Here is a 24327-nt window from a genome sequence, read left to right as displayed (position 1 = left end):
ATATGGCACCCGCTGGTGGTACCAAGCCATTCCACAGTACCACCAGAGGGACACCGCCGGGACCCCCCCCTGCTGCTGCTGGAGCAAGCACGGTCTTTCCTGCCAGCTGGCCACCATCAGGACCCCCCGCTGGACCCACCGCTGCCTGCCCACCAACCTCCACCACAGCCGGCAGGAAAGCCCGCGGCTTGCAGCCTGTGCACAGGTCTCAAGCCGCGGTCTTTCCTGCCGGCTGGCCGCCGCCAGGACCCCCCGCCGCTGCCTGCCCACCCACCTCCGTCATAGCCAGCAGGAAAGACCGCGGCTTGTGGACTGTGCACAGGCCTCAAGCCGCGGTCTTTCCTGTTGGCTGTCCGCCATCAGGCCCCCCCGCCGCTGGACCAGCCGCCGCTAAACCCCCACCGCCAGCCACCATGTACATACACACACACATGTATACACACATGTACACACACACACGTATGTGTACACACACACATGTACGTGTACACACACATCTACGTACACACACATGTACGTACATACACACACACGTACACATACTCACATACACGTACTCACATACACACACACGTACTCACATATACACACAAGTACATACATACACACACGTACTCACATACACATACTCACATATACACACATGTACTCACATACACACACATACTCACATACACACAAACGTACTCACTTACACACACGTACTCACACACACACACTTACTCACATACACACACACACGTACTCACATACACACGCACATGTACTCACATACACACACGTACTCACACACACATGTACTCACATACACGTACTCACATACACACACACATACTCACATATACACACAAGTACTCACATACACACACACATAATCACATACACACACGTACTCACATACACGTACTCACATATACACACATGTACTCACATACACACACATACTCACATACACACAAACGTACTCACATACACGTACTCGTTTCGGCTATAATGCCTTTTTCAAGAATTTATCTGCAGAGTGCACCGACGGCTAGTATGCACCAGCACGCGATCCATGGACCTTTACATGTGGCAATCCATGTTTGTGTGGTTTATGAGATGAGCCTCATTCTGATGTCTATGGATCACTATTCCCACAGATAAAATCTTGAAAAAGGCATTATAGCCGAAACGTCCATAATTTTTTTCTGTGGATCACTTGTCACATCTTCTTTGGGTCTATCATTATATGGAATTATGTTATGCAATAAACTTTGCTCTTGGATCATTTGAATTCTCTCTTTTTGTGTGCCGAGGTTGTTTGTATTATATTCAGTATAGGATTTTTATCTCTGAGCACCTGATAACAAACAGTGAGCACCCCGATTATTCCTAATATATTCACATATACACACACAGACGTACACACACATACACACGTAGTCACATACATACATATACACACACGTACTCAAATATACACACACGTACTCACATACACACACATACTCACATACACACACACTCATATACACACACTCATATACACACACACACGTACTCACATACACACACATGTACTCACATACACACACACGTACTCACATACACACACATACATACTCACATACACACACGTACTCACATACACACACACACGTACTCACATACACACACAAACGTACCCACATACACACACACACGTACTCACATACACACATGTACTCACATACACACACACATACTCACATACACACACATACATACTCACATACACACACACGTACTCACACACACACACAAACGTACCCACATACACACACTCGTACTCACATACACACACACGTACTCACGTACACACAGGTACTCACGTACACACACACGTATACACACATACACCACACACATACATATACACACACGTACTCACATACACACGTAGTCACACACACACGTACTCACATACATACACACACGTACTCACATACACACACACGTGTACTCACACACTCACTCACATACACGTACTCACATATGCACACGTACTCACATATACACACACACCCGTACTCACATACATACACACACAGACGTACACACACATACACACGTACTCACATACATACATATCAACACTAGTGTTGAGCGATACCATCTGATATTGAAACATATTGGATCTGATTGGATCGGCCGACATCCAAAAAGTATCGGGTATCGCCGATTCCGATCCAGGAAGTCCCATTCAAGTCAATGGGACAGAAATATCGGAATGAAAATAACCCCTTTCTTTACTTGTACATCCAGTTCGGGAGGGGGGAAGAGTGTGGGCGGTGCGTGGGCGGACACTGTGCATGTCTGTGTGTGCGGGCGAGGTCTGTGCGGGCCTGCCGGGGGTCTGTATGGGCCTGCCGGGGGCTTGTGCCGGCTGCCGGGGGTCTGTACGGGCCTGCCGGGGGTCTGTACGGGCCTGCCGGGGGTCTGTACGGGCCTGCCGGGGGCTTGTGCCGGCTGCCAGGGGTCTGTACGGGCCTGCCGGGGCCCTGTGCCGACTGCCAGGGGACTGTACGGGCCTGCCGGGGGCTTGTGCCGGCTGCCGTGGGTCTGTACGGGCCTGCTGGGGGTTTGTGCCGGCTGCCGGGGGTCTGTACGGGCCTGCCGGGGGCTTGTGCTGGCTGCCAGGGGTCTATGCAGGCCTGCTGGGGTCTTGTGTGTGTGCAGGTATCGTCCGATGGGACTACAAGTCCCATCGGGCGATGCCTGCTACAATGACAGTGATTGACACATCAGCCAATGATGGGACAGCAGTAGTCCCATCATCCGGCTAATGTGTTGAATGTAAAAAAAAACAAAAACATACATACTACATACATACATACATACTACATATATTCAACATTCACACATACTACATACATACTACATTCATACAACATACATACATACTACATACATACTTCATATATGCTACATTCATACAACATACATAAATACTACATATATACTACAATCATACAGCATACATACATACTACACACATACTACATATATACAAAATTCATACTACATACAGTGGGGAAAAAAAGTATTTAGTCAGTCAGCAATAGTGCAAGTTCCACCACTTAAAAAGATGAGAGGCGTCTGTAATTTACATCATAGGTAGACCTCAACTATGGGAGACAAACTGAGAAAAAAAAATCCAGAAAATCACATTGTCTGTTTTTTTTCATTTTATTTGCATATTATGGTGGAAAATAAGTATTTGGTCAGAAACAAAATTTCATCTCAATACTTTGTGATATATCCTTTGTTGGCAATGACAGAGGTCAAACGTTTCTGTAAGTCTTCACAAGGTTGCCACACACTGTTGTTGGTATGTTGGCCCATTCCTCCATGCAGATCTCCTCTAGAGCAGTGATGTTTTTGGCTTTTCGCTTGGCAACACGGACTTTCAACTCCCTCCAAAGGTTTTCTATAGGGTTGAGATCTGGAGACTGGCTAGGCCACTCCAGGACCTTGAAATGCTTCTTACGAAGCCACTCCTTCGTTGCCCTGGCGGTGTGCTTTGGATCATTGTCATGTTGAAAGACCCAGCCACGTTTCATCTTCAATGCCCTTGCTGATGGAAGGAGGTTTGCACTCAAAATCTCACGATACATGGCCCCATTCATTCTTTCATGTACCCGGATCAGTCGTCCTGGCCCCTTTGCAGAGAAACAGCCCCAAAGCATGATGTTTCCACCACCATGCTTTACAGTAGGTATGGTGTTTGATGGATGCAACTCAGTATTCTTTTTCCTCCAAACACGACAAGTTGTATTTCTACCAAACAGTTCCAGTTTGGTTTCATCAGACCATAGGACATTCTCCCAAAACTCCTCTGGATCATCCAAATGCTCTCTAGCAAACTTCAGACGGGCCCGGACATGTACAGGCTTAAGCAGTGGGACACGTCTGGCACTGCAGGATCTGAGTCCATGGTGGCGTAGTGTGTTACTTATGGTAGGCCTTGTTACATTGGTCCCAGCTCTCTGCAGTTCATTCACTAGGTCCCCCCGCGTGGTTCTGGGATTTTTGCTCACCGTTCTTGAGATCATTCTGACCCCACGGGGTGGGATTTTGCGTGGAGCACCAGATCGAGGGAGATTATCAGTGGTCTTGTATGTCTTCCATTTTCTAATTATTGCTCCCACAGTTGATTTCTTCACTCCAAGCTGGTTGGCTATTGCAGATTCAGTCTTCCCAGCCTGGTGCAGGGCTACAATTTTGTTTCTGGTGTCCTTTGACAGCTCTTTGGTCTTCACCATAGTGGAGTTTGGAGTCAGACTGTTTGAGGGTGTGCACAGGTGTCTTTTTATACTGATAACAAGTTTAAACAGGTGCCATTACTACAGGTAATGAGTGGAGGAAAGAGGAGACTCTTAAAGAAGAAGTTACAGGTCTGTGAGAGCCAGAAATCTTGATTGCTTGTTTCTGACCAAATACTTATTTTCCAGCATAATATGCAAATAAAATGAAAAAAAAACAGACAATGTGATTTTCTGGATTTTTTTTCTCAGTTTGTCTCCCATAGTTGAGGTCTACCTATGATGTAAATTACAGACGCCTCTCATCTTTTTAAGTGGTGGAACTTGCACTATTGCCGACTGACTAAATACTTTTTTTCCCCACTGTACATACTACATACATACTACATTCATACAACATACATACATACATACTACATTCATACAGCATGCATACATACTACATACATACTACATATATACAAAATTCATACAACATACTGTGATAAAACACTCCGGGATCGCCTTTGCTGGGGTCAAAGGTCACGTGCGTTCAGCATGAAACTCAGGCGCACAGCCGAGGTCTGGGTATAACTGACACTGGGTCAGGTTTATTAACAACCCTCCGTCAGGCGCAATAGATCTGACAGGCACACAGTAATTAGTTTCACTTCTCTCTCCTTGCCCACTTATCAGAAAACCCCACCCCTCCTAGTTATCTCCTGACTCTACAGGCTCTGTGAAACCTGATATCACAGTGACTCAGCAGACCTTCTAGTGAGCAGATATCAACACTTTGGCTTCTCAGGCACATTGCGCCTGATTTCAACACAAATTGAAAGGTTAGTATTTTCTTTTTTTATTCATCACGATTGTGTATTTAGCTTGTTTTATGAAGGATTAATGCTAAGTTAGTGTACATAAGTACTGTTTTCTTAGACAAAAGGAGGGTGGCTTCTAAGGCACATTGCGCCCTAACACATACTCTTTCTCTCTTGCTTCAGATTTTCTGCTGCAATGGCCAGAAAACAGTATGATTCATCTAAACTCCTTCATTTAGAAGAAATGAAGATTTTTTTGTTAGAAGATGATGAGGAAGAACCAGCAGTAACTGAGGATTTAGAGGAATCTAGTGACATTTCATCTGAAGATGAGGTAGCAGAATGTAACACTGATTCTGGAACAGAGCAGGATGGTGATGACACTGATACAGAGGAAACAGACACAGATCTAGCTTATTATTTGGGCAAAGATAAAAATACAAAGTGGAACAAAAAGGCACCCAAGAACAAACAGCGCAGAGAATCCCACAATATTATTACACACTTTCCTGGAGTTATTGGAAGTGCTAGAAAAGCTAAAACTGCAGTGGAATGTTGGAGTAATCTAATTACAGATAGCATGTTGGAAACTATTGTTCGGTTCACTAACCAGTATATTGACACAATCAAAGAGCAATTCTCCAGAGAGAGGGACATCAAAAACACTGATGTGATTGAACTCAAGGCATTTATTGGCTTGTTATACCTAGCTGGTGCTTTCAGAGCAAATAGGCAAAGTTTGGAGGAGCTGTGGGGGACAGACGGTGATGGCATCGAAAAATTCAGCCTTGTGATGAATCTGAAACGATTCAAAGTCCTGATCCGTTGCCTCCATTTCGATGATCGAAGTACCCGGACAGAACGAAAAGGTTATGACCGGCTTACACCAATTCGGGACATATTTCAACAATTTATTATGAATTGTCAAAAAAGCTATTGCCCGGGGCAAAACCTCACTATTGATGAGATGCTTCCAGGTTTCCGTGGAAGATGTGGTTTTCGGCAATATATACCATCAAAGCCAAACAAATATGGAATTAAAATTTTTGCCATGGTTGATGCAAGGATGATGTACACTATGAACATGGAAGTTTATTGTGGAAGACAGCCACCAGGTCCTTTCAATGTGAGCAACAAGCCTAGTGATGCGGTAAAGAGAATTGCTGAGCCAATGTTTGGATCTGGTCGAAATATCACTGCTGACAACTGGTTTACTGACTTTGATCTGATTGATTTTTTAAAAACGAAAAAGCTGTCATATGTGGGAACTGTTAGAAAGAACAAAAGGCAGTTGCCGCCAGATTTTCTATATACAAAAGGCAAACAACAGTATAGCACTATGTTTGGGTTCAGTAATGGAAAGATTTTAGTTTCTTACATCCCACGCGAGAGGAAAAATGTGATTTTGGTCTCTTCATTACATAATGATTACACCATTGATCCAGAGTCTGGGGAGCTAAGGAAACCAGAAATCATAACTTTTTATAATTTGACCAAAAGCGGCGTTGACACTGCTGACCAAATGTGTGGCAATTTCAATGTAAGTCGAAATACCAAACGCTGGCCGATGGTAATCTTCTTTACAATGCTGAATGTGGGTGGCATCAACTCACAAGTTATTTACCTCGGTAATGAACTTAAACAAATGCGCAGAAGAATGTACCTAAAACAATTGGCTAATGAACTGGTGAGTGGAGAGCTAAGCCTAAGAAGTACAAAGACGGTTGGAATGCCCCTTGCCCTGCAACACCGGTTGAAGAGATATCGTCCCAAGGACGTTCCAGAACAAACACCGACTCTACCACCTTCTAAAAGACGCAGTTGTACTACCTGCTCATTTGTATCTGGTTTCAGAAGGCTTTCTAAATATGACTGCAAAATATGTAAAGAATCAATCTGCCTTTCCCATGCAACTTTCGTCTGCCAGCCTTGCTTTTCTAAGTGTACCTGTGCTGCTTCTGCTGCAATTGAAACCACTGAAGATGAGTAGAAAATAATTAAGTAACATCTAAGTGCAATATCCTTTAAGTTTTTTTCCATAATTTTATATTTAAGCAATAGTTAAGTAAAGATAACTGGAGCCTATTTGGCGGTACTACCGAAAAGTGGTACTTTTAGTTTTAATTAGTTTATGGTTAATAAATGTTTTTTTTTGCATCTGATTTGGTGTAATCTCTTTTAATACTTTCCTATGAAGGTCACTGACTACTTCTATAGTCCTGAAATTGAAATATGTAGCTACTATAGGTGGTTTTCTGACCTGTGCTTGTCAGGCACATTGCGCATGAACTGAGGAGAATCTATATTGCGCCTGACGGAGGGTTAAAGGTGAAAGCAATGCATAAAGAAAAAAAACATAAAACAAATCCTTGCCTGTCCGGCACTAACTTAACAAAGTACAACCTAACTACCCACTGGCGGGCTTCTCTCGTCCAGCCAAACCACAGTTGCAGTGGGCACTGCTTTCACTCACGTGTGTCTCTCACACAGACAGGCTCTCTGTGTTCCCAGGCTGAGACACTCACACAACCACCTGGCATCCTTTTATATCCGCCTCCCATTATTCATTAGTAACCAGGTGCGATACTGACCAGACTAGGCCACATAGGAAAGGTATCTGGGCGAGATATACCTGCCCTCATCCACTATTCCCACATGATTCTCACAATACATGCATACTACATACATACTACATTCATACAACATACATACATACTAAATATATACTAAATTCATGGGCGTGGGCGTCACAGGGGGTATAAAAGGGCGTGCACGCCGACCGCCATCTTACTTCTGCCGATCTTAGTATAGGGAGAGGTTGCTGCTGATTCTGTAGGGAGAGCGTTAGGCAGGGAAGAAGACAAAAAAACTGCTTCTGCTGCTAGCGATTTGGCCTGCACAACACACCAGTCACTGTGTGTGCAGTGCAAGGGGAGGCTATATAGTGGTGTATCAGTGGTGTTGGTTGTTGGGCTGCCTTTTAAGGCTTCCTGACAGGCTGGCATTGCTGTTTACCCACTGCTCCGCAAACTGCTTTTTTAAAAGCAATCCCAATTTTTTTTTTTTGTCCTGCTGAGAAGAAAAAAAAACTGCTTCTGCTGCTAGCAATTTGGCCTGCACAACACACCAGTCACTGTGTGTGCAGTGCAAGGGGAGGCTATATAGTGGTGTATCAGTGGTGTTGGTTGTTGGGCTGCCTTCTAAGGCTTCCTGACAGGCTGGCATTGCTGTTTACCCACTGCTCCGCAAACTGCTTTTTTAAAAGCAATCCAATCTCCCTTATCCTCTAGTCACTTTTGTCACAGCTGTGCCATCGAGCCTGTCACATAGCGCTCAGATATTCATTGGGCCTCACACAATCCAAAAGTGTCCAGTGTCCAAAAGTGTGTGCAGAGATTCAAAATCTCCCTTATCCTCTAGTCACTTTTGTCAGAGCAGTGCCATCGAGCCTGTCACATAGCGCTCAGATATCAGTGGGCCTCACACAATCCAAAAGTGTCCAGTGTCCAAAAGTGTGTGCAGATATTCAAAATCTCCCTTATCCTCTAGTCACTTTTGTCACAGCAGTGCCATCGAGCCTGTCACATAGCGCTCAGATATCAGTGGGCCTCACACAATCCAAAAGTGTCCACTGTCCACAAGTGTGTGCAGAAATTCAAAATCTCCCTTATCCTCTAGTCACTTTTGTCACAGCTGTGCCATCGAGCCTGTCACATAGCGCTCAGATATCAGTGGGCCTCACAAAATCCAAAAGTGTCCAGTGTCCAAAAGTGTGTGCAGATATTCAAAATCTCCCTTATCCTCTAGTCACTTTTGTCACAGCAGTGCCATCGAGCCTGTCACATAGCGCTCAGATATCAGTGGGCCTCACACAATCCAAAAGTGTCCAAAAGTGTGTGCAGATAGTCAAAATCTCCCTTATCCTCTAGTCACTTTTGTCACAGCAGTGCCATCGAGCCTGTCACATAGCGCTCAGATATCAGTGGGCCTCACACAATCCAAAAGTGTCCACTGTCCACAAGTGTGTGCAGAAATTCAAAATCTCCCCTGCCCTATAGACACCTTGTACCTTGTTTTACATTACTATATAGTTTGTTGGATTTTGTCTACATTTCTACCAAAAATGAAGGCTGGTGGAAGAGGCCGTGGAATTGGGCGGGGGTTGGCAGCTGGTAATGATGGTGTTGGTGGTGGATCTGATGGTAGTGGCAAGAGCAAAATAGGACCGAATGCAGGAGGTGCTGACCCTGCGTCATCGTCTGGCTACATAAGGCCTCAAACGCTTAGTTTTCTAGGAGTTGGCAAACCGCTTTTAAAGCCAGAGCATCACGAAAAAGTTTTGTCTTACATTGCTGACTCAGCCTCCAGCTCTATCGCCTCCTCTTCTTCAGTTGTAAAAAGTAAAAGCACTGAGTCGTCATTGGAGGCTCATGTTCATGAACCACACCTTTCCTTGTGTCCTTCACCCCAACCAAGATTGAAGGATGACGCAGGCCATACTACTGATTACTCCATGGAGCTGTTTTCACATACCATGCCTGGATTATCAAGTCAAATGGTGAATTACCCAGGCCAAGATGATTCTGACATGGAGTGCACTGATGCACAGCCGCTGATGGATGATTCTGCTGGTACATTCACTCAGAGCACTACATTGTCCTCGCAGTGTACAGAGCCAGATTCTGACCCTGATGAGACTCAGGTGCCCCTTCCCGCACACTATACCACCATACACGGTGACACAGAGGAAGGTGCACATGACATAGAAGAGGAGGTGATGGATGACCCAGTTGTTGACCCAGATTGGCATCCATTGGGGGAAGAGGGTGCTGCTTCCAATAGCTCAGATGAGGAGCATCCACAGCAGACATCGACATCGCAACAGCTGTTATCTGGCAGGCCCGGAGCACTCCAAAGACAGGTTCCAAACATCAAAAGAGTTGCTGGACAGCTTGTCCAGAGGGTCAAAAGATCACAGCATGCTAGGCCGCAAAATGTCTGCCAAAGTAGGAAGAGTGCAGTGTGGCACTTTTTTGAACAAAATCCTCATGATCAGGCCAAGGTTATCTGTAAGAAGTGCGCAAAGACCTTTAGCCGAGGGAAAAATCTGAAAAATTTGAATACCAGTTGCATGCTTAGACATTTAACCAGCATGCACTTGCAAGCGTGGACACAACACCAAACCTCAAGTGCCACATGTGCAACTGATTACAACGAAGGTAGTCAGCAACGCTACATTGTTTCCCCCACTGTAAGCCCACCGGTTAGCACAGCAGCAAATGTTGAGGTGTCGTTGCAAGACCACAGCAGTCAGGGAATCCCACTGTTATATCAACGAAATACTGATTCTAGGCCATCAGAAAGAACACCAACTCCATCACCATCATCAACCCTCTCTCAGTCCGCCCTGTCCACCGCTACTTCCACCATATGCAGCTCTCAAGTCCAGCTCACCCTCCCAGACACTATGAGTAGGTCAAGAAAGTACTCAGTCTCTCATCCGCGTACACTGGGTTTGAACGCCCACATTGCCAAACTAATCTCGTTTGAGATGATGCCCTTTCGGTTGGTGGAAAGCACAGCTTTCCGCAAACTCATGGCCTATGCAGTACCACGCTATGACCTACCCAGTCACCACTTCTTCTCTCGCAAAGCCATCCCAGCCCTCCACCATCATGTGAAAGACCGCATTGTCCATGCACTCAAGCAGTCAGTGAGCGGAAAGGTGCACCTCACAACTGATGCATGGTCCAGTCGGCATGGCCAGGGCCGTTACGTGTCCATCACTGCGCACTGGGTTAATGTGGTGGATGCAGGGTCCACAGGGGACAGCGGTGGTGGGACAGTGCTGCCTAGCCCACGGTATAGGAATCAGTTAGCTGTAGGCGTTCGACCCTCCTCCTCCACCTCCTCCAGAAGCGAAAGCTCGTCCACAGAGCGCAGTCGTACGAGCACTCCATCTGCAGCTGCCACTGTTGCACACGATGTGTCCCCCTATCGAGCAGCTAGTGGAAAGCGTCAGCAGGCTGTGTTGCAGATGATGTGTTTGGGCGACAGACACACCGCCGAGGTGCTGGCCGAGTACTTGAAGCGACAAACTGAGTCATGGCTGGGCAGTGTACATCTTGAGGCAGGCAAGGTAGTTAGTGATAACGGCCGTAATTTTGTGGCAGCCATAGCCCTTTCAAAACTCAGCCACATACCTTGCTTGGCTCACACCTTGAACCTGGTGGTGCAGTGCTTCCTCAAAAATTATCCGGAGTTAACAGCCCTGCTCCAGAAGGTGCGAAGACTGTGCGCGCACATCCGCCGGTCGCCTGTACACTCCGTTCGTATGCAGAAGCTGCAGCGATTGCTCCACCTTCCCAACCACCGCCTCATTATCGACATTGCAACAAGGTGGAACTCCACCCTGCACATGGTGGAGCGGCTGTGCGAGCAGAGGCAGGCCATAATGCATTTATGGGAGGATACACGGCCAGGCACTTTGAGAGCAGACATGGAGTTGACAGGTGTGCAGTGGTCGAAGCTGAAAGACCTTTGTAAAGTCCTTCAGTGTTTTGAGGAATGCACACGGCTGGTAAGCGCAGACGACGCCATCCTAAGCATGAGCATCCCACTTATGCGTCTGCACATGCAAACTTTGACGCACCTTAAGGAGCAGGCGTCTGCAGCCAATGTTGATGAGGAGGAAGAGGAGGAGGGAATCCTTGATGACATTCAGCCATTGTCTGCTCAGGGACCTCTCCTGGACGAGGTGGAGGAAGAAGAGGAGGAGGAGGAGGATGATGGGGATGATTACTTAGGGGAGGAGGATGCATCTCGTGGGGCAAGTGAAAATGTTGGCGTGGCAAGGTCTGGTACAGGGTTTGTGCGTGACTGGAGGGATGTGGATTTGCCAGAAAGTGCTCCTCCACCCAGCAATCGCAGTGCATCATTGACACCGGGAACATTGGCCCACATGTCAGATTATGCCTTGCGGATCCTAAAAAGGGACCCCCGCATTGCCAAAATGATGAACGATGACGACTACTGGTTGGCCAGCATCCTGGATCCACGCTATAAAGGCAAATTACAAAACATCATGCTACAGGAGAACCTTGACCTAATATTGGCTAATAAACAAGCAACTCTGGTAAATCGGTTGCTTGAGGCATTCCCAGCACACAGCAGTGGTGATGGTTCTCACACGAGCCGTACGGGCCGGGGGCAGCTTGACAGAGGTGTTCGTGGTGCACACAGCAGAAGTGGCGTTGGAGACAGGGGTTTCATGACAATGTTGTGGACTGATTTTTCAAATACCGCTCACACAACTGGTAATACTGCATCGATGGAAAGTGACAGGAGACAGCAGTTGTCAACTATGGTTACAAACTACTTTTCCTCCCATATCGATGTTCTCCCACACAGGTCATTCCCCTTTGACTATTGGGCCGCTAAACTGGACACCTGGCCTGAATTGGCCCAATATGCCTTACAGGAGCTCGCTTGCCCAGCTGCAAGTGTGCTATCGGAAAGAGTCTTCAGTGCAGCTGGATCAATCCTGACAGAAAAAAGGACCCGTCTGTCAACCCAAAATGTGGATGATCTAACCTTCATTAAAATGAACCACGCATGGGTTTCCAAGGATTTTGTCCCACCTTCCCCTGATGACACATAGGGTGACAGAAAAATGGCTTGCTTTGGTCCACCTCTTCCTGGTACTTCACCTATTTCGCCTTTTGCATCAGCTGAATGTCCAACATCAACATATGCCACTTTCTAAAACTCCCTAACTGTGCTGCCTCCCCCCCCATGGCCGGGGTCACCACCTACCGCACGACACCGTGCGAGTGCCGTTGCCCTGGACAGGTGGGTAGGCCGACTCTTGGGCGCGGGCACTGGCACAGGGTCCCTCATAGTGCAATCAAGTGTCTCTGACGGTGGTGGTGCACACCCGCCGTCAGACACACCGCTGTACTATGAGGGGCCCAGTGCCAGTACCGACGCCCACGAGTGGGCCCCCCTTGCTTGGGCAGGGCCCCAGCATTTGCAATCTTTACCTCTCCCTGCTCCTCCGCTGTGTAATCTGGGCCGTCAAATCCATACTGTGCCTGACACCGTCTGAGCCTGCCTCCTGAGACATATATTTTGAATGTGTACGCTATCCATACATGTTATCCAGGGATACGGTACCCTTTCTAACCTTTGTGCAATCACGTGCAATCCATACTGGGCCTAACACCGTCTGAGCCTGCCTCATGCTGTATAGACATATATTTTGAATATGTACGCTATCCATACATGTTATCCGGGGATACGGTACCCTTTCTAACCTTTGTGCAATCACGTGCAATCCATACTGGGCCTAACACCGTCTGAGCCTGCCTCCTGAGACATATATTTTGAATGTGTACGCTATCCATACATGTTATCCAGGGATACGGTACCCTTTCTAACCTTTGTGCAATCACGTGCAATCCATACTGGGCCTAACACCATCTGAGCCTGCCTCATGCTGTATAGACATATATTTTGAATGTGTATGCTATCCATACATGTTATCCGGGGATACGGTACCCTTTCTAACCTTTGTGCAATCACGTGCAATCCATACTGGGCCTAACACCGTCTGAGCCTGCCTCCTGAGACATATATTTTGAATGTGTACGCTATCCATACATGTTATCTAGGGATACGGTACCCTTTCTCACCTTTGTGCAATCACGTGTAATCCATACTGGGCGTGAGAACGGCTGGCGAGCTGTTAAGCAAGCTACAGCACCTGTCCAGACAAGTACAGGGATTCCCTAGCGAGGAGACTTATTTGATTGTTTTCAATGTTGGGACAGCAATTTTTGGGGAGCACTATACTCTGGAGAATGATAGATGGGGCCCACCATACACTGGAACATTCCAAAGGAGCAGCATTTACAGGGCCCATTATACACTAGAGCATTAGAAATGGGGCCCATTATGTTTGGAGCATTATTTGGGCCCATAAGACAGTGGAGCTTCATCCATGGGGACCAACATATACTGTAGCATTATGTGGAGCTCATCATATACTGTTTCAAACATTATATGGGACCAATGATTCTGTATGGAGAAATAGATGGGCCTCGTCATGAGATGTAAAAAGTGAGGTATTTTTCATTGTACTATACCGCTATTTCTCTGCCGTATCGGAGCATGATGAGTTGTGGTATGTGTTAAAGGGGCGCTCTTTCGCCCAGGGCACATGAAAACCTGGAGCCAGCCCTCCCCCCCACAGTTTGTAGCCAAATAACCCCCATTTTTCAGTGCGTAACTTGTATTATGAAGTTAATTAAGGTTGACAAGCTTAAGAAAGAAGAATTGATGCTTTTGGCATTCAAATGGGCACTGTAGGTGTGTTTCCTGCCCTCCTCTGACTGCCGACTTTTATTCCCCATTGACTTACATTGGGTTTCGTGTTTCGGGACGACCCCGACTTTTCCCTATAATCGGACGATCTTGCTCGACCCGACTTTTGGAAAAGTCAGGTTTCACGAAACGAAACGCGACCCTAAAAAACCAAAAGTCGCTCAACTCTAATACATACTACATACTTCATATATACTACATTCATTCAACATATGTACTTACATACTACATATGTGCTACATTCATACAGCATACATACATGCTACATACTTACTACATACATACAACATACATACAACATGCTACAGACATACAACATACATACTGCATACAATACATTCATACAATACATACATATAGACATACAGTACATATAACATAGAGTACATACTCACCAATACTTGTCACTTTGATCCCCGAAGCCAGTGTCATCTATGAAAAAAAATGAAAATGACAAACAAGCCATATACTCCCTGATCCGCAGAAATCCACGAGGGTCCCATGCCGATCTCCCGTGGAGAACAGTAGCATCAGCTGATGCGACCGCTCTCTACGGGGCTCCAGGAATCCAATGACGGGAGGTAGGTATCCTTCCGCACTGTATTCCTCCGCCACTGTAAAAAAAAATAGTCCCTAGTCTCACTTTTGGCATTGCTGTGTGAAAAAGTTCCCTCGCAGCTTTTGCCATAAAGTGAGACCAGGGACTATTTTTTTACAGTGGCGGAGGAATACAGTGCGGAAGGATACCTACCTCCCGTCATTGGATTCCTGGAGCCCCGTAGAGAGCGGTCGCATCAGCTGATGCTGCTGTTCTCCACGGGAAATCGGCGTGGGACACTCGTGGATTTCTGCGGATCAGGGAGTATATGGCTTGTTTGTTATTTTCATTTTTTTTCATATATGACACTGGCTTCGGGGAACAATGTGACAAGTATTGGTGAGTATGTACTCTGTGTTATATGTACTGTATGTCTATATGTATGTATTGTATGAATGTATGAATGTATTGTATGTAGTATGTATGTCTGTAGCATGTTGTATGTATGTAGTATGTACTATGTATGTATGTATGTTGTGTGAATGTAGTATATATAAAGTATGTATGTATGTTGTGTGAATGTAGTATATATGTAGTATGTATGTAGTATGTATGTATGTTGTATGAATGTAGTATGTATGTAGTATGTATGTATGTAGTATGAATGGAGTATATATGTAGTATGCATGTAGTATGTATGTATGTTGTATGAATGTTGTATTTATGTAGTATGTATGTAGTATGTATGTTGTATGTCTGTAGCATGTTGTATGTATGTAGTATGTAGTAGGTACTATGTACAGTATGTATGTTGTATGAATGTAGTATATATGTATGTTGTATGAATGTAGTATATATGTAGTATGAATGTAGTATATATGTAGTATGTATGTTGTATGTATGTTGTATGTATGTTGTATGTCTGTAGCATGTTGTATGTATGTAGTATGTATGTAGTATGTGCTATGTATGTATGTTGTATGAATTTAGTATGTATGTTGTATGTAGTATGTACAGTATGTAGTATGCATGTTGTATGTCTAGCATGTTGTATGTATGTAGTATGTATGTACTATGTATGTATGTTGTATGAATGTAGTATATATGTAGTATGTATGTAGTATGTATATATTTTTTATTTTTTTTTACATTCAACACATTAGCCGGATGATGGGATTACTACTGTCCCATCATTGGCTAATGTGTCAATCACTGTCATTGTAGCAGGCATCTCCCGATGGGACTTGTAGTCCCATCGGACAATGCCTGCACACACACAAGACCCCCGGCAGGCCCGCACAGACCCACAGCAGCCGGCACAAGCCCCCGGCAGGCCCGTACAGACCCCCGGCAGGCCCGTACAGACCTCCGGCAGCCGGCACAGGTCCCCAGCAGACCCGTACAGGCCCCCGGCAGCCGGCACAGGCCCCCGGCAGGCCCGTACAGACCCCCGGCAGCCGGCACAAGCCCCCGGCAGGCCCGTACAGACCCCCGACAGCCGACACAGGCCCCCGGCAGACCCATACAGGCCTCCCGCAGTCGGCACAGACCACGCATCGTGATGCGCACAGACCGCGCATCATGATGACATAATTTGAGCAGCCAATCACAGCCACAATAGTGGCTCATTGCATTATGGGGACTTCCGATTCCGGTATCCGATATTGAAAAAATATCGGTACTCGGTATCGGAATTCCGATACAGCGAATATCGACCGATACCCGATATTTGCAGTATCGGAATGCTCAACTCTAATCAACACACGTACTCAAATATACACACACACACACGTACTCACATATACACACATGTACTCACATATGCACACACACGTACTCACACATACATACACATATGTACTCACATACACACGTATTCACATTCTTACGAACGTACTCACATACACACACACGCACGTACTCACATACATACGCACGTACTCACATACATACACACACACATACTCACATATACACACACGTACTCACATCTCCAGCACAGGCCGCAAACCACCCTCTTTCCTGCCGGCTGTGACTGCATGGAGGTGGTTGGGCAGGCAGCTGCGAGACACACACACACACGTACGTACACACACACACATGTACTCACACACACATATGTACACACATATGTACTCACACACATACACACACTTCCCTCCCGATGCGATAGCATCGGGCACACCTCTAGTTACAAATAAAACAGGATTAAAGAAGAAAAACACTCACATGTAGCTTAGATCATTCCAGGCTAACCAGGTGGGGGGAGGGGCGACACATCAAAATGCATGGAGGGTCTTGATGCAACAGCTTCCAGACAGCAACTGTAGACTGGGCTGAGTTGCAGTAAATTATACTTCTGGGCTTGTGACATCACTAAAGGGGCTGGTTTACCTGCACCCTCCCCTGGCTGCCAGGGTGCATATTTTGGTAAGAAAACTTTTAATAATCATAACTTGGCTTGAGAACCTAGCAGAATAATGGCAGACACATCACTCATCTTGTATTGAAATTAGCTTCCTAAGGACTCCAGACTCGGACTAGGTATTCCACTCTGTTCAGGAGAAATCCATTTCTCGGGTTCTGTTGGTGCTAGAGATTGGAAAAGGGTGCTGTAGGGAAGCTGTATCGAAGCACGTCCCAAGTATGTAATTTCATATTTCTGTCATAAACTGGCTTTGCAGTATGTCCACATGATTAGATTCTTACTATAGGCTATGGAAGAGCCAGCACATGGGGAAAGACAAAGAGCATTCCTTCGGGAGGGGGAAGAGGAAAGAGTGAGTGAGCTGTAGTTTCATGTTACAGACTGTGAGTGAGAGAAATTTGCAGCTGCTGGCAGGCTGACAGGGGGGAGAAGGAGGAGGGTCGCTTGTCTCTGTGCAGCTATGACTGCAGCAGAATGTTCTGGAAAGTGTGTTAATATGGGAAATCATAGGTCATATTCACATTATCGTGATACAAAGCCTTTAACCCCTTTCTGCCATCGGACGGAATAGTACTGTACGTCCGATGGCAGCACCCCCGCTTTGATTTGGGCTCCGGCGGTGAGCCCGCATCAAAGTCGGGACATGTCAGCTGTTTTGAAAAGCTGACATGTGCCCGTAATGGGTGCGGGTGGAATCGCGATCCACCCGCACCTATTAGTTAAATGCCGCTGTCATACTCGGCATAACAACCAGAGGTGTCCTGAGACTTCTACGGTTGTTGATGCCGGATTCCTATGAGTGCCACCCTGTGGTCAAAGCTCATAGCAATGCTGTAATTCTGCTACATAGAGGCGATCTGAGTATCACCTCTATGTAACAGAGCCAATCAAGTTGTGGCAGCTTCTAGCCTCCCATGGAGGCTATTGAAGCATGCCAAAATTTAGAGAAAAATAGTTTTCTCTTCGCCACGACAGCACCTACCAAGAGAGGGGATCCGCCCCTAGGACCAGGAAACCTACAAAGAGATAAAAGGGGCGGTCCCCCTCGCTCCCCCAGTTGGTTTCCTGTTCCTAAGGGAACCTGTAGAGAGAAGAGGATACCTGGGCTGTGATGCCACTTGTGCAGTTTCTATGAGAGCGGCAGGGGCCCCAGTACCAGAAGCAGCGTCGGGGGAGGTCTGATTCTCAGCTCCCCCCTCAGCTGGTAAAGACAGCGTAAGGCCAGGGTATGGCCACCCTTTCTCACGTACGGAGCACGGTGCTGCTGGAGGGGCCGACACTTAAGGAAGTCATATTCTGCTCCCCCTCAGTTGAGGCAGCATGACGAGGCCAGGATACTGGAGAGGCTGTCCTGGCTTGTATTGAAAGCACGGCACAGCATTATGGCTGAACTGGCATGGTGGTTTCTCCCCCCCATGCTTCGAGGCCAGGAACGGAAGAAGCCGCCGGGCTCGAATGGGAGATGTGGTAAGGTGCTGGCACTAAGGGGTAGTCCCATACCTGACTCCCTGGGAATGATCAGCGGTATGGTCCGGTCTGGCGGCGTAGGGCACAGGGGCTGCGGTGGCTGGGAGGCGCTCGGCAAGGTACAAGAACCGGCGCATGTGCAGACACAGCAGCGCTTCCCCGGAAGTGGATCCTTGGACTTCCGGGGAGGGAATCACAGAGATGCGGCATCACCTGCATAGAGCGGCCGCATTGGAGCAGAGCACAACCCGGAAGTCAAGTAGCGCTTCCGGGTGGGAGAATAAAAAAAAAAAGGGAATGGTCAAGCGCTTGGAAAGGGAGGAAAAGCTGCATAAAAGCACTGGCCAGAGGGATACTGGTGCACAGCAATGTCATCCCCAAATGACCCTGTTTTGCTCCCACTGGAGGAGCCAGTGGTATCCCCACGTGGCAGTACCAGAAGAACTGACAGTACCAGAAGAAGTGCCAGTGGACGCTCCAAACAGAGTGGGTTCACAGACAAAGACTGAAAGGAGAGAATGTCAAGCCGCTCCATGTCTCAGCCTGTGCCTTCACCCCTGCAGCCGGTACCATGCTGACAAACTTCACTGGTGAGTGTTTTTTAGTCACGCTTATTTAGCGGATGGCCCCTTCTTTCTGTATACCCCTTAGGCCAAAAGGACAGAAAAATCCAGACATAAAGAGTGTGCCTTATGCTCCCAACCTCTCCCGGATAGCTACCTTAAAAGATTATGCCAAATCTGTATTGAACAGACCCTGCAAGAGGAGTCCTCAGTGAGAACAGAGAACATCCGGTTAATGATTAGACAGGAGCTACAGGCCCTAGGGGGTTCTAGCAGTATCGGAGGACAAAGGTCTAGCAGGTGATCACCTCACCAGGGTCCAGATCACCTTCAGAGGCTGGGGAGCTTGATTCGGATTTATCCCAAGAATAATTATCCTCAGAAGAAGAGGAGCACACTTGTTTCCCCACCGACAGCATTAACAACTTAGTTAAGTCAGTGTGCAATACTATGGGGTTGTCAGAAACTAAGGACCCCAAAACCCCTCAGGACATAATGTTTGCTGGTCTCTCCCAATGAAAAGTCCGAGCCTATCCAGTAATCCCAGCAATAAAGGAGCTGGTGAAGAAAAAGTGGGAGAAGCAGGGGCAGAGAGGTTTCTTGCCTGCAACATCCAAGCGGAGAGATCTGGTTGATGATGAGGATTTGGCCTCTTGGGCTAAGGCCCCCAAGGTTGATGCGGCTGTAGCCTCCACTTCCCGACGATCTTCCCTGCCAGTGGAGGATTCGGGTATGCTGTCCGGCCCCTTAGATCGCAAAGCTGATACACTCCTCAAGAGATCCTGAGAAACATGCACAGGGGCCTTCAAGCCAGCAATATCGACCACATGTACTGGGAGATCCATGTTGATATGGTTAGACAAGTTGGAGGAGAATATAAAGAACAGAACGTCTAGAGACAAACTTCGTTCCTCCATTCCTCATAATCAGAGGTGCAGCTGCCTTCTTGTCAGATGTCTCAGCCGACTCCCTCCGATTAGTTGCCAGAACGGCAGGATTAACCAACGCAGCCCGTCGGGCCTTGTGGTTGAAGGGGTGGAAAGGTGATACGTAGACTGAGTCCAAGCTCTGCGCTATACCCTGTCAAGGTGAGTACCTGTTTGGTGCAGTTCTAGATGAAATCCTGACCAAGGCAGGGGAAAGAAAAAAGGGGTTCCCTAACCCATATGTTCCCTTCTACAGGAGGGCCTTCAGGAAGCCTTCGTTTGGCAAAAGGAAGGATTATAGGTCCCAAGGCCGCTGGGGCAATAAAGATCCCAAACAGAAGGGAAACCTATTTGGTAAACGTCCCTTCAGATCCGGAGACAAATCCCGGTAGCCCCGACCTACTGGTAGATGGCTGGTTATTGTATTTTTGCCATCAATGGAAGGCGGTAATGGCTAACCCCTGGGCCATTGACATCGTGACATCTGGCTTGAGATTAGAATTTGTCCAGTTCCCACCGGACTCCTTCCTATTGACTTTTCTGAAGTCCCTGGCTCAGTAGCAGGCGTTGGAATTAGAGATTACAGTCCTATTAGCCAAACACGTTCTCATAGAGGTTCCAGCAGATGAAAGGGGAAAGGGCTTTACTCTCCCTCGTTTCTGGTCTCTAAGCCAGATGGCTCATTTAGGACCATAATTAATTTAAAAAAGCTAAATACCTTTTTGAAGCCCTAATCCCTTAAGATGGAGTCTATTCGATCAGCCATAAAACTCTTGTTTCCCAGGTGCTACATGGCAGTCTTGGATCTCAAACATACCTACTACCATTTTCCAATACACGTGTGGCTTCAACGGTTCCTCCGAGTGGCGGTCATGTTAAAAGTCCAGATATGTCATCTTCAGTTTATGGCGATGCCCTTCAGGTTGTCCATGGCACCCCGTGTCTTCACCAAATTGATGCTAGAGGTGATGTCACATTTACGATTAAAGGACACCTTAATAGTCCCGTACCTGGACGATCTGCTGGTAATGGGAAATTCTAGCTCTCAATGTAAGCAGAGACTAGCTGATATAATCTCATCTTTGCAGGCTCTTGGCTGGCTAATCAACTGGGAAAAGTCCAGACTACACCCAGTAATGTGCCAGACGTTCCTAGGTCTTCATCTAGACTCAGTAAGTCTAAAATGCCTCCTGCCGGAAACAAAGAAAGTGGCTATAATTAATAAAGTACTGACAGCAATCAGAAGGCCTAAAATGTCCTTGAGGGAGGGTATGTCCTTGCTTGGCTCCCTAACATCGTGTATTGCGGCAGTTCAGTAGGCCCAGTTCCATTCTGGAAAGTTGCAGTGGGCCATTTTGCAGGAGGTGGAAAGACTACAGGGACAGTTGGAAGGCAGAATGTCCCTACCATCAGAGGTGATCAGCTCCCTGGCATGATGGCTAGATCCAGACAACCTTGCGGGAGGAGTCCCATGGGTGGTTATTCCCTCGAAGATAGTCACTACGGACGCTAGCCTCTTTGGGTGGGGGACCCATCTAGATGAGGACATGGTTCAGGGACAGTGGTCAGAGGCCGAAGTCAAAGATTCATCAAATGTGAGGGAGTTAAAAGCTATATATTATGCCATATGTAAATTTCTCCCACAGCTGCAAAGAACCCATACAAGGTTTCAATTGGACAACACCACTTCAGTGGCATACCTAAACCGGCAAGGAGGCACACAAAGAGAGCGGAGAAAATTCTAAATATGGCCGAAAGACATCTAAACTCCCTGTGTGCTCTCCGTGTCAGAGGAGTGGACAACTCCAGAGCAGATTTTCTCAGCCGCCATACCCTGCATCAAGGGGAACAGGTGCTCAGCTGGCGCAACTTCAGGATGATAGCGGCTATGTGGGGCAGGACAGAGATATATCTGTTCGCCACAAGGGCCAACAAGCGCGTCGAAAGGTTTGCTTCACTATACAGAGCAGACAATCTGGACGTGCGCGACGGCCTTCAAACACCCTGGATTTTTCAGCAGGCCTATGCCTTCCTTCCAATGATACTGTTACCAAATGTCATCAGAAAGATAAGGGAAGAAGGAGCGAGAGTCATCTTAATAACCCCATTTTGGCCCAAGAGGCCGTGGTTTTCATGGCTGAGAACCATGTCAATCTCCCACCCATGGATTCTCCCTCTGGATCGAGACCTTCTCTCGCAAGGACCCTGTTACCACCCTCAGGTCAAAGGTCTACGCCTCACGGCATGGAATTTGAGATGCAGTTACTGAAGCTAAGAGGATTCTCAGATAAATTAATTGATACCCTCTTACAGAGTAGGAAAGAAGCCGCAACAAAAATCTATACCAGGGTATGGGAAAAAATCTTAACTTTCCATTTCCAGGCCTTTCCAGTGAGGTACCTATCCCTGCTATCTTAGATTTCCTGCAGAAGGGGCGTGAGCTAAAGCTTTCAGTTAACACTCTGAAAGTCCAAGTTTCGGCTCTGGGGGCCTTGTAGAATTATGACGTTGTAGGCAACAAATGGGTGTCTCGATTTATTTTGGCTTGCCAGCGAGCGGACCCGGTCCATATTCCTCAACTACTGCCGTGGGACCTTAGCTTAGTCCTAGATGCTTTCACACATGCCCCATTCGAGCCCTTACACTCAGCCTCAATAAAGTGCGTATCATTAAAAAAGTATTGCCTTATTGATAGCTATGGTATCAGCAAGAAGAGTGAGTGATCTCTGGGCCCTGTCAGTAGATTCCCCCTTCCTGTCAATAGTTCAAGACAGATTAGTGTTAAAGATGGACCCGTCCTATCTTCCTAAAAGAGCTACTAAATTTCATAGATCCCAAGAAATCTACCTACCCTCCTTCTATGATAGCCCAGCAACACCAGAGGAGGAGAGGTATCACAACTTAGATGTGAAGAGAGCAGTCTTAACTTACTTAGATAGGACTAGGCCCTGGAGGCAGAGCAGGGCTCTTTTCCCTTCACCCATGACAGCACACTTGAGAGAGGGTTCCCCCCGCCAGGACAGGAACTTACTGAAATATAAAGGACGGCACCTCTCCCCCGCTTCAGTTGGGTTCCTGTCCTTCTGACAGCGGCGGTGCCTGTCATTTGCGAAGGTCCCAGACCCGTCCTGGCGTGGGAAAAACAGGGCTCACCTGTGGCGCCGGCCGTCGGGCTTCTGGATGCGCAGTCCCCGGAGGTTCCCTCGGGCTCCGGGTTCGTGCAGGCATGGGCGTCGACTCCTGACTGCTGGAGGCTCCACCGCGCCTCCCTCCCCTCAGGCGTGCTCGCGGTCTCGCTCCCTCAGACCGCCTAACGAGGGAGAGCCGCTGGCGTCTTCCGGCCACTGACGTCAGCGGCGCAGGGCATCATGGGAGCGCGCCGGCTGACGTCAGCTAGGTGACGGTGTCTTGGCGCCTGGTGTGACGCCGGCCGGCTTTTCTGAAGCAGCAGTCGGTCGGCCGGTGGTCGCAGGGGGGAGGGGAGAAGATGCCCACCAGGACGGAGGCAGGATATTTAAAGAAGAAGGGTGGCATGGCAGACGGGTAATCATGGAGTCAGAGCAGGAGCAATCACCGTCTCCACCGACTCTGCCTTCTTTCCAGCCCTCCGCTCACAAACATGGCAGCCGTTCAAGCAGCAGTCGCCCCAGCCGCAGGTCGGGGGACTCCTCAAGATCCAGAGAGCACAGATCACGTGCTCCTACACAGCCTCCGAGTCTGGTACCCTTGATTACGGGTGGTGAGTGATCTTTGTGAATGTTAGCAAGTTGTTAACAGGGGCCTCCTTCTTTTGTATGTTTCAATTCCTTAGGGAAAACCTAAGAAAGCAGGGAGTAAGAAGAACAATAGGGATTGTGCCATATGTAAAAGCCCCCTAGCAAGAGACTGGCAAAAGGACCTTTGCACCAGCTGCATCCAGCGAACCATGGCAGAAG

General features: G+C 47.3%; 1 protein-coding gene across 10 annotated transcripts in view; it reads left to right on the top strand.

The window, feature by feature from the left end:
- The window catches only part of SERAC1 (serine active site containing 1), a 1540408-nt gene that overhangs the window by 527976 nt on the left and 988105 nt on the right, over positions 1 to 24327 (top strand). The window contains exons 1-2 of one of the 10 annotated variants that reach the window (XM_073561011.1): positions 4577 to 5107; positions 5270 to 7248. The exons of 8 other annotated variants lie outside the window; for them this stretch is intronic. In XM_073561011.1, coding sequence (XP_073417112.1) covers positions 5283 to 7076 — 1794 coding nt within the window. In that variant the 5' untranslated portion in view covers positions 4577 to 5107; positions 5270 to 5282 and the 3' untranslated portion in view covers positions 7077 to 7248. Of the gene's footprint in view, positions 1 to 4576; positions 5108 to 5269; positions 7249 to 24327 lie in introns of those variants that run through there. One more of the 10 variants, XM_073561010.1, reaches the window with a different exon arrangement.

The sequence above is a fragment of the Dendrobates tinctorius genome, unplaced genomic scaffold, assembly GCF_039654945.1.
Source record: "Dendrobates tinctorius isolate UK_male_01 unplaced genomic scaffold, ASM3965494v1 ptg000310l, whole genome shotgun sequence".
Lineage (NCBI taxonomy): Eukaryota > Metazoa > Chordata > Amphibia > Anura > Dendrobatidae > Dendrobates > Dendrobates tinctorius.
This window is presented reverse-complemented; position numbering and strand designations above follow the sequence as displayed.